At 58.4% G+C, this 12,116-nt stretch overlaps 1 protein-coding gene across 1 annotated transcript in view; it reads left to right on the forward strand.

Annotated features, from left to right (window-relative positions):
• Positions 1-12,116, forward strand: part of LOC144734237 (syntaxin-binding protein 5-like) — a 105,749-nt gene that overhangs the window by 75,632 nt on the left and 18,001 nt on the right. The window contains 11 exon segments of the mRNA XM_078616361.1: positions 653-731; positions 3,745-3,899; positions 4,444-4,516; positions 4,768-4,915; positions 8,170-8,237; positions 8,383-8,423; positions 9,010-9,065; positions 9,067-9,249; positions 9,586-9,749; positions 10,567-10,692; positions 11,233-11,394. Of these exon segments, the coding sequence (XP_078472487.1) occupies positions 653-731; positions 3,745-3,899; positions 4,444-4,516; positions 4,768-4,915; positions 8,170-8,237; positions 8,383-8,423; positions 9,010-9,065; positions 9,067-9,249; positions 9,586-9,749; positions 10,567-10,692; positions 11,233-11,394 (1,255 nt within the window).

The following is a 12,116-nucleotide window of genomic DNA, read 5'->3' on the forward strand; positions in this document are numbered from 1 at the left end:
ATTTTCAATAACCTGGACATAGCAGAGCAACTCCTCCCTCCCCCCCTGCCATAGCCACGTGGTCTACACACATGTACAAGCACAGACAAAGGTCCTCCGTATAGCATTAGCAGCCTATAGGGGGCAAGTGCTGTTAGCGAGTAACAGCACCTATGAAGGCCGGCACGGCGCACGAGAGGGGGTAGGTGGCCAGCACCACGCCCAGCTGCCCTTGTCTTCCTATGCGCTGATGTTCATACATGCTGCATCAGGTACTCATTTAAAGCTGAGTCGACCTACGGGAGGTCCAGGACTGGTTCAGACAATCGTCACCGAAGCTGTGAGCGGGCATTGATGATCTCGGGGTTCGCCGGGTTCGTAGCGCAGGGCGCTAACCGCTACAATTCGCGCACGCACGCACACACACGCACACATGCGCACACACGCACACATGCGCACACACACGCGCGCACACACACGCGCTCACCCGCATACACAAGGGTGCACACAATGTTCCTTGTGATTTAAAGGGACGCGTCGCTCACGCCGTGTATCTGTGCGTCTTGTCGCGGCAGCAGCGTAGCGGCGGCAATCCCTACTCGCGTTCGATAATTTCACCTGCACAGTATCCATGCCGCAGCCTTGGTTGTGTGTGTGTGTGTACGAGTTGTAGCCAAGCCCCAGAAGGACGGGAAGAAGCCGGATCCCTGCAAGCCAATCCTCAAGGTGGAGTACAAGACCAGCAAGATGGGGTGAGTGGCCACTTGGTGGGTTAGGGGAGCTCCGGGGGAAAGGTCACGGTCAAGGTCATGGTCATGGTCAAGGTCACCATGGGTCGAACGTGCGTCATGGCCGCCAGAGAGTAAACGGCCGCCAGAGAATCCTCACATAGAGACCCATAGACAAACATAGAGACCCAGAGACTCACACAGAGACCCAGAGGCTTGCATAGAGACCCATAGACAAAGATAGAGACCCATCATAGACTCACATAGACACCCATAATATCACACATAGACCCATCATAGACTCACATAGAGACCCATAGACAAACATAGAGACCCATAGACTCACATAGAGACATATAGACTCACACAGAGACCCACAGACTCTCATAGAGACCCATAGACAAACATAGAGACCCATCATAGACTCACATAGACACCCATAGACTCACATAGAGACCCATAGACTCACATAGAGACCCATAGACAAACATAGAGACCTATAGACTCGCACAGAGACCCAGAGACTCGCATAGAGAACCATATACAAACATAGACATCCATCATAGACTCACATAGACACCCATAGTATCGCACACAGAGACCCATCATAGGCTCAAGTGCAGTGAGTTGATGGCCTCAACTGACACAGCCCTCCCTTGGAGGAGGATGATGCAGAGGAGGATAAGGAGCAGAACGAGGAGGGGGAGGATGATGAGGAGGATGATGGGGAGGAGGAGGAGGAGGATGATGAGGAGGATGATGGGGAGGAGGAGGAGGAGGATGATGAGGAGGATGATGGGGAGGAGGAGGAGGAGGATGGGGAGGAGGAGGAGGATGATGATGAGGAGGATGATGGGGAGGAGGAGGAGGAGGATGGGGAGGAGGAGGAGGATGATGATGAGGAGGATGATGGGGAGGAGGAGGAGGATGGGGAGGAGGATGAGGAGGAGGAGGGGGAGGATGAGGAGGAGGAGGAGGGGGAGGATGAGGAGGAGGAGGGGGATGAGGAGGAGGGTATATCTTTGGCCAAATGTCCCAGTGTGGCGACTCCTCTCGTTAATTGGCATAGAAGGGAAGCATCTCGTCTCATTAGTCTCGTCTAGTTTTAATTAAATTATTTCTGACCCCTGCACCTCCCCCTCCCCCGCTCCTCCCATCACCTCCTCGTGTCACAGAAAGCATCACGGACGGCGGTGTGGCGTATTTTGGGTTGCGTAACTCGCTCGCTCGCTGGGTTATGAGCAGCACTTATCCTGGCAAGAAAGGGGCGGGGGGCGGGGGGAGCGCCATGCGTTGCCATGGCGATTCGGGCTCGTGGTGGCCGTTGCCAAGGCGACCGTTTCCGGGAGACAGCCTAGTGGTGGCCATTGCAGCTCCCGCATGGGCCAGAGGACCGAGAGACTCCCACGTTCACTCACTTTCCTCTGCCTTTCGCTTGCTTACTCACTCGCTCGCTCGCTCGCTCACCAACTCACTTGCCTGCTCTCCCACCCATTTGGCCCCTCCTTGGGTAACACACTCACTCACCCGTCCACACACTCCCCCACTCACTCACCTGCTCACCCATTCACATTTCTCGCGCCTGCGATTAGCACGATTGGCTACGTACGGTGCGAAAGAAATTGACATACCCACTCGCTCACCCGCTCACTCGTAGTGAAGACGAGGGTGGAGCCATGGTCGGGGCTAGGATAGAGGATTTGGTGGAGCCACAGTGAAGGCTGAAGTGGAGTTGAGAGTGGAGGCCATGGGTGGAGTCGCGGTGGCGAGATGTTAACTACCTTGCCTGGTATACTTGAGGTGGTGGGTTCGACCCCGACCCTGACACCTGCATATTTGGTCGCGGGGACTTTTCTCCGGGTCCTCCGGTTTGTTCCTCGACGTTTCTGAATATTGCGTTTCGAGTCTTTGGCTGCAGCTATAGATGTCCACGCGATAAGCCACTTTGTTGTCATTTGTGGCCACGTCGCTTCCGTTTGCGAGCTATGCCGCTCAGCGGTGCCTTACGTTTGGTAAAATAAAATGAAAATGTCAACATAGTCAGCTGGAGGCGGAGTTCCGTGGTGGAGCCAGGTTCGGGATGGTGGTCGAGGTGGAGCCGCGTGGAGAAAGGGGTGGAGCCACGCTCGCGAAGGGGTGACCTTGAGTGACGCTTGAGTGGGGGGAGCCAGGGTGGAGGCGGTGGAGGCCGGGACAGGTGGACGGGGTGGAGTCTACCCCGCGGCTCTGCTGCCGCACCGGTGTTGCAGGGGGAGAGAGAGAAAGAGCTCATTCATAATTAATTTAACTTTTATGAGTCCATGTCCCTTCTGGCCTTGGTCTTTTCTGAAAGGTTCCCCCTTCTCCGATGAGAAGATTGTGAGCCCTCCCTCCCTCCCCTCCTCCTCCACCCCCCCTACCCCACCCGAGTCAACTCGCGAAATAATTGTACTGCGATTGTGATTGTCACCATGACGTTGTTGTTGTTGTTATTATTATTATTACCAACGTCGTCGTCGTCGTCATCGTGCGAGCGAATGGGAGTGCCGGCGACGACGAGCGGCGAGGTGTAATGTCGCGAGGAGCCGGCCGGGTCGCGAGGTCACCGCCAATAAATGCGGCGAGCGGAGAGAGCGGCGCTCAGCCTCGACCTTCGGCTGCCGTGCTAAACTCGGGACGTGTGGCCGCGTCGTAACGCACGGACGACGGCGGATGGCCTGCAGGCCCCACTCCGTCTCTCCCTCTCTCTCTCTCTCTCCATCTCTCTCTCTCTCACCTTGTCCGCACCCTTCTGGATTCGCTCGGTATCTGCACTGTCGTGTTGTGACCTCTCGGCTGCCCGGCCACACTGATGATGATAAGTAATGGTGAAGCTACTGATTATGCTGGTGGTGGTGATGCTACTGATTATGGTGGTGTTGATTATGATGAGAGATGGTTATGATGATGATGATGATATTCATTGTAATTATTGATAATCCTTCTGATCATGATGATGACGATAGCGATGTTGGTCACGATGATGTCTGTGCCCCCCCCCCCCCCCCCCGGGCCGTAGCGAGGCGTACGTGGTGTTCTCGGGGGGCCTGTCGTACGACAAGGCCGGCCGCAGGCCCAGCGTGACGGTCATGCACGGCAAGTCTGTGTCCGTGCTGGAGATGGACTTCCAGATCGTGGACTTCATGACGCTCTGCGAGACGCCCTACCCCAGCGGTCAGCACCCTGCGTTACAGCACGCTGCGTTATAGCGTAACAGCACCCTTCATTTCAGCATGCTGCATTATAGCACCCTGCATCACGGCATTCTGCATTATAGTGTTACAGCACCCTGCGTTATGGCATGCTGTGTTATAGTGTTGCACTACGTTACGGCACGCTGCGTTGTCGCGTTTCGGCAGCCTGCATTACGGCACTGTGCATGACAGCACCCTGCACTATACACCCAATGTCCATACCTCAGCATTACTAAGAAATTAGGGGATGTGTAACGCGTGCTAGGCTGTGAGTGTGTAGCAGCTAGCGCGCTGCGCGACAAACCCGATGACCCGAATTCGAATCCTGCCCTCGAACAATGTTCTTTCCGGTCCTGGTGGGCATCCTCTGGGTCCACTCGGCCTTAAATGAGTACCCTGGTGCGGTGTGTGAACGGCAGCTTGGTGCCGGCCTTCGTAGATGCTTCTCGCTCACAGCACTTGCCCCTACAGTATGTTAAAGGCTATCCGGGGGATTTTTGTCTTTTTTTGCGCACGGCTTGCAGAGCTCCAGGACCCGTACGCCGTGGTCGTTCTTCTCGAGAAGGACCTCGTTGTCATCGACCTCACGCAGGCCGGGTGAGTCACTGGGGCACTGGGTCACCCCCCCACTTCCTCTATATGTGCGGGCGCATGTGCGCTTTGTGGGTTGGTGTGGGGTGGAGGTTATCGCTCGGCGCTGTAAACCCCGCTAGCTTTGGCGCGTGTCTGTGCGTGCGTGTGTCTGCGCGCATCTGCTCACGTGCGTGCGTTTCATCTGTGAGAGAGGGCGATGATGCGGCGTCTGTTAACGCTACCCCGGCGGGGGGGGGGGGGATGTGCGTGGGCAGGTACCCCGTGTTTGAGAACCCATACGCGATGGACGTGCACGAGTCTCCGGTCACGTGCTGCGAGTTCATCGCCAACTGCCCCACGGACATCGTACCGGCGCTCTTCTCCGTGGGCGCGCGGCAGAAGCGTCACGGATACAGCAAGAAGGTTGCCGGGGAGACGCACCGGGCACACGCACCGGGCACACGCACCGGGCAAAAGCCGGGCACTCGCGACGACGAGGACAGACACGGGGAGACACGGAGATACAGGCACTCACGGCTGCTTTCAGTTAGACACAGACACTCTCACAAAGCCACTCACAGACACAGACTCGCTCACGTACACTAGTAGACACTCACACTCGCTCACGTGCACTAGTAGACTCTCACACTCGCTCACGTGCACTAGTAGACACTCACACTCACTCACGTGCACCAGTAGACACTCACACTCACTCACGTGCACTAGTAGACACTCACACTCGCTCACGTGCACTAGTAGACACTCACACTCGCTCACGTGCACTAGTAGACACTCACACTCACTCACGTGCACTAGTAGACACTCACACTCACTCACGTGCACTAGTAGACACTCACACTCGCTCACGTGCACTAGTAGACACTCACACTCGGTCACGTGCACTAGTAGACACTCACACTCACTCACGTGCACTAGTAGACACTCACACTCACTCACGTGCACTAGTAGACACTCACACTCGCTCACGTGCACTAGTAGACACTCACACTCGCTCACGTGCACTAGTAGACGCTCACACTCGCTCACGTGCACTAGTAGACACTCACACTCACTCACGTGCACTAGTAGACACTCACACTCACTCACGTGCACTAGTAGACACTCACACTCGCTCACGTGCACTAGTAGACACTCACACTCGCTCACGTGCACTAGTAGACGCTCACACTCCCTCACGTGCACTAGTAGACACTCACACTCACTCACGTGCACTAGTAGACGCTCACACTCACTCACGTGCAATAGTAGACGCTCACACTCGCTCACGTGCACTAGTAGACGCTCACACTCCCTCACGTGCACTAGTAGACACTCACACTCACTCACGTGCACTAGTAGACACTCACACTCACTCACGTGCACTAGTAGACACTCACACTCGCTCACGTGCACTAGTAGACGCTCACACTCACTCACGTGCACTAGTAGACACTCACACTCGCTCACGTGCACTAGTAGACGCTCACACTCACTCACGTGCACTAGTAGACACTCACACTCACTCACGTGCACTAGTAGACACTCACACTCGCTCACGTGCACTAGTAGACACTCACACTCGCTCACGTGCACTAGTAGACGCTCACACTCCCTCACGTGCACTAGTAGACACTCACACTCACTCACGTGCACTAGTAGACGCTCACACTCACTCACGTGCACTAGTAGACGCTCACACTCGCTCACGTGCACTAGTAGACGCTCACACTCCCTCACGTGCACTAGTAGACGCTCACACTCACTCACGTGCACTAGTAGACACTCACACTCACTCACGTGCACTAGTAGACACTCACACTCGCTCACGTGCACTAGTAGACTCTCACACTCCCTCACGTGCACTAGTAGACACTCACACTCACTCACGTGCACTAGTAGACACTCACACTCACTCACGTGCACTAGTAGACACTCACACTCACTCACGTGCACTAGTAGACACTCACACTCACTCACGTGCACTAGTAGACACTCACACTCACTCACGTGCACTAGTAGACACTCACACTCACTCACGTGCACCAGTAGACACTCACACTCACTCACGTGCACTAGTAGACACTCACACTCACTCACGTGCACCAGTAGACACTCACACTCACTCACGTGCACTAGTAGACACTCACACTCACTCACGTGCACTAGTAGACGCTCACACTCACTCACGTGCACCAGTAGACACTCACACTCGCTCACGTGCACCAGTAGACACTCACACTCGCTCACGTGCACTAGTAGACACTCACACTCGCTCACGTGCACTAGTAGACACTCACACTCACTCACGTGCACTAGTAGACGCTCACACTCACTCACGTGCACTAGTAGACGCTCACACTCGCTCACGTGCACTAGTAGACACTCACACTCACTCACGTGCACTAGTAGACACTCACACTCACTCACGTGCACTAGTAGACGCTCACACTCACTCACGTGCACTAGTAGACGCTCACACTCACTCACGTGCACTAGTAGACGCTCACACTCGCTCACGTGCACTAGTAGACACTCACACTCACTCACGTGCACTAGTAGACACTCACACTTACTCACGTGCACTAGTAGACGCTCACACTCGCTCACGTGCACTAGTAGACACTCACACTCACTCACGTGCACTAGTAGACACTCACACTCGCTCACGTGCACTAGTAGACGCTCACACTCGCTCACGTGCACTAGTAGACGCTCACACTCGCTCACGTGCACTAGTAGACGCTCACACTCGCTCACGTGCACTAGTAGACGCTCACACTCGCTCACGTGCACTAGTAGACGCTCACACTCGCTCACGTGCACTAGTAGACACTCACACTCACTCACGTGCACTAGTAGACGCTCACACTCGCTCACGTGCACTAGTAGACACTCACACTCACTCACGTGCACTAGTAGACGCTCACACTCACTCACGTGCACTAGTAGACGCTCACACTCGCTCACGTGCACTAGTAGACGCTCACACTCGCTCACGTGCACTAGTAGACGCTCACACTCGCTCACGTGCACTAGTAGACACTCACACTCACTCACGTGCACTAGTAGACACTCACACTCACTCACGTGCACTAGTAGATGCTCACACTCACTCACGTGCACTAGTAGACGCTCACACTCGCTCACGTGCACTAGTAGACGCTCACACTCGCTCACGTGCACTAGTAGACACTCACACTCGCTCACGTGCACTAGTAGACACTCACACTCACTCACGTGCACTAGTAGACACTCACACTCACTCACGTGCACTAGTAGACGCTCACACTCACTCACGTGCACTAGTAGACGCTCACACTCGCTCACGTGCACTAGTAGACACTCACACTCACTCACGTGCACTAGTAGACGCTCACACTCGCTCACGTGCACTAGTAGATGCTCACACTCACTCACGTGCACTAGTAGACGCTCACACTCGCTCACGTGCACTAGTAGACGCTCACACTTGCTCATGTCCACTAGTAGACGCTCGCACTCGCTCACCGAGTGAGGTTGGTGCTGTAAGATGCGTGCATTGTCACAGCGCACACCGCGCACAGAGAGAGCGTTGCAGAGGCTGTGCATGTGTGTGCGTGTGTCTTCCACGTCTGCATATATCCATGTGTGCGTGCGTCCGACCGCGTGTCTCTGCGCGTGTCTCTGCTCGTCCCCAGGAGTGGCCGATCAGCGGAGGCAGTTGGGGTCTGGGCACTCAGAGTTACCCGGAGATCATCATCACGGGGTGCGTTCCCTCCTCGCCCACACGGACCATCACGTGGCCACATTTACTACACCTGTGCTTCGAGTTCTGCCCACGTTAAATGCCTCTCTCTCTCTTCCTCCCACTCCCCCTCCAACCACCACCACCGCCGCCATCGTCACAACAGCCATGCTGACGGATCGCTCAAGTTCTGGGATGCCTCGGCCAGTAAGTAGTGCACTGCACACGCTCGCTCACTCCCTCTCCGAATCCCTCCAGTGACCGCCTCTTCCCACTCCCCCCTTAACCCCTACAATGCCCACAATGCGCCCCCCACCTCCCCCCCCCCCGCGATGACCTCTTGACCTACTGTGAGACGGGCAGCCGCCATCTAGATTGCACGGCCTGATTTGCGGTGGCCTTGGCCGGTGTCGGACTCACGCGCAGCGTCGATTGGCACGGCGGTTAGTTCGCGAGCCGCGATTGGCTGCCACGATCCCGCACGACCCGCGCTCCACTTCGCTCGACTCGTTTCGCAACAACGGCTCGCCTGGACGCGGACAGATTCGCCCTCCCGCTTTTCGGATTCTTCCCGGATCGCCCGACAATCACGGCGTCAAATTTTTTGCGATGGACGGGCAATGCAGCTTACCTTGGGTTCCACCCGGAAGCCGGCGGCGGTCGCCGTCGGTGTGCACGGCGCGAGGTCAAGGGTCGTCCGGTCACGCGCTCTCGCTTCGGGGCGGAACCCTAGATTCACCTTTTGCGCGTCACCCTCCCTTGCGAGTCACCCTCGCGCGTCTCCCTCGCCCAGTCAACCTGCAGATGCTCTACCGCCTCAAGACCTCCAAGGTGTTCGAGAAGGCGAGGGGGGGGGGCGGCGGCGGCGGGGGCGTCTGGTGCGGCGCGGCCGCCCGACGCGGACGAGGACCCCTATGCGGTGCAGATGGTGTCGCTGTGCCCCGAGAGCCGCGTGCTGGCCGTGGCCGGGGTGGCCGCCCACACCATCCTTTACCGCTTCAGCAAGACCGAGAGCACCGGCTGCGAGGTCACGGTCAGTGCGGGGGGGGGGGGGGGGGGGGCGGGGGAGAATCGGGAGGTCGCCGGCGTGCGTATCCGCACGTCCGTGTGCGCGGGGAGCGGTGGTGCCCGCGGTTCGGCGCGCCGCGCTATGAACCCGGCGGCCTGAGTTCGATTCCCGCTCGCAGCCGACACCGGCGACGATTGTCCGAACCGTTCGCGAGCCTCAACTGAGTACCCAGCGTGGTGTGTAGACATCGCCGGGTGCGGCGTTGGCCATCCCGCGCCGCCCTGGTGCGCCGTGCCAGCCTTCGTAGGTGCTCCTCGCGAACGGCGTGGGGGTGGGGGACCTTTGTGTGCGTGCGTGCAGTCCCTGGAGGTGCGGCTGCAGTACGAGGCGGAGGGAGAGGCGACGCCCGAGGGGGACCAGGTCCCATCGTTCCCCTCCCCGGGCCCCGCGGGGACCCCCTCCCAGCCGCTCACCATGCGCCCCATCGTGCCCAGTGGGGGGCCCTGCCCCCCCGACGGCCTCAAGTGAGTCTCGCCGCCGCCGTACTGACCCCCACCACCCTGCCCCCCCCCCCCGTCCGCTCCAACCCCCACCCCCACCACCCCCCCCCCCCCCCACCGTCCACGCCACGCGACCATCGCCGCTGGATGAAGGCATCCCCCTCGTTGCCGCCGGTTGCCGCTTGCGAGGGAGCAATGGAGCGATCCGCCCCCTGGGTGTTGGGACTCAGCAAGGCTCTCTCTGGGTTCTCTCAAAATCTCTCCCCGTCTGAACTGGTGCACACCCCCCCCCCTCCCCCACGTGGACCACGTGGCTTCTGTGTGGCCACGCCCCAACTCTGAACCCCTCCCCTCTCGCCTCGCGCCCCCCCCCCGCCCCCTTTGAGAACAGACGCTTCTCCTCCTCTGTGCAGATCTCTTCTGCTCACTGCTTCTCTCTCTTCCCCTCCCCTCTCTTCCCCTCCCCTCTCTTCCCCTCCCCTCTCACCGTCATCGTCATCGCCGCCCTGTCGGCATCCCCCACGCATTGGCCTGGTCATTCCTTCCCTCCCCTCCTCCCCATCCTCCTCTCTTCCTGCCCCTCTTCTTGAGCCGCGCCCTCTTTGTCTCTCTTGGGTTCCTCCTCCCTCTTTCTCCTGCCTCTCCCTTGTGCTCCCTTTCCTCCGCTCCCCCCCTCCATCCTTTCCCTCTCATTCCCCTTTCCTTGCCTCCTTCCCTGTCCCCTCCGCCGCCCCTCTCTCCGTTATAACACATTTACACAATGACAGCGTAAACCGTTAACACCGTAGTTGTAACGACGTGCCCCCCCCCCCCCGTGTCACCCCCCCCCCTCCCCCGGCAGGGTGAAGTCGTGCCCCCTGCGCCAGGCCCCCGGGTACCAGGCTGACCTGGTGGTGCAGCTGCAGTGGGTGGACGGGGAGCCCCCCCAGCAGATCACGAGCCTCGCCCTCAACTCCGCATACGGCCTGTAAGCACCACCGTGGGGGATGGCGGCGGGAGAGGCCGGAGGGGAACTGGTAGTCCCGGGGGAAGCTCACGCGGTCGCTCGCCGTCCCCGTCACTCGCCGTCGACGGCGCCAGCAGTGACCGCTCACGCCGTCTCTCACTCCGTCGCTCACGCCGTCTCTCACTCCGTCGCTCACTCCGTCTCTCACTCCGTCGCTCACTCCGTCTCTCACTCCGTCGCTCACTCCGTCTCCCACTCCGTCTCCCACTCCGTCGCTCACTCCGTCGCTCACTCCGTCTCCCACTCCGTCTCCCACTCCGTCGCTCACTCCGTCTCTCGCTCCGTCGCTCACTCCGTCTCTCACTCACGCCATTGTCCGCATTAATTGAGTTCCATGTTTGATATCTCTTACTGAGTCACAACCAGGATCTCTTCTGTGTTGACCACTGTTTCCATGCCAACCACTTTTTCCATGCCAAGCATCATCTCCATACCGACCGCCGTTTCCATGCCGACCCCCACCCCCTTTCTCATCGCCGTTGTCCCCCTCTCTACCCGCAGGGTGGCATTCGGCAACAGCAACGGGTTGGCCATCGTGGACTTTGTGCAGAAGTCGGTGCTGCTCAACCTGGGCACCGTGGAGCTGTACGGCTCCAACGACCCGTACCAGCGCCAGCCACGCTCTCCCCCGCAAGGGCAAGCAGCAAGGCGCTGGCAGCACTGGTACGAGGGCCCGCGGCGCCAGCGGTGACGGCCGGGGACCCGGGCGGCCGCAGCCGTGGCGAAAAATCGGACCCGTAACCGTAGCAACGGCTGTAGTGAATACACCAACCGTAACCGTAGCAGCGGTCATAGCGATGACTCGAGCCGTGACCGTAGCAACAGCCACAGTGATCACACGAACCGTAACCACGGCAACGGCCATAGCGATCACGCAAACTGTGACCATAGCAACAGCCATAGTGATCACTTGAACCGTAACCACGGCAACGGCCATAGCGATAACGCAAACCGTGACCATAGCGATAACGCAAACCGTGACCATAGCAACAGCCATAGTGATATAATCACAGGCATAGCCCTGTCTCTAATCATAGACAGATCTCTCACCGCGCGCTTCTGAATCCGTACCGACTCTTTAAAACGAAGAGGGGTCCCGCCGTGTTCTCCGTATCCCCGTGCCGCTCTGTGTGTGCATGCGTGCGTACCCCTGTACATGCACACGCGCGCGTGCGTCTAAATCCGTACGTCGTGTGCTGCTGTGCGCGTGTGCGTTTCAACACGCACGCACGCGTTTGTTCGCACTGCATCCTGCTTAGGGCAAGGCTAATGGTGAGGTTGGTTGGTGGGTGGGGGGTGCATGGGTGTATTGGCAGGTGCACGGATGGATGGGTGGATGCGTGACCCATAGACTCGCACAGAGACCTCGTAGACTCACACAGAGA

Source organism: Lampetra planeri, chromosome 50 (genome assembly GCF_965212315.1).
Source record: "Lampetra planeri chromosome 50, kcLamPlan1.2.h2, whole genome shotgun sequence".
Classification (NCBI taxonomy): domain Eukaryota; kingdom Metazoa; phylum Chordata; class Hyperoartia; order Petromyzontiformes; family Petromyzontidae; genus Lampetra; species Lampetra planeri.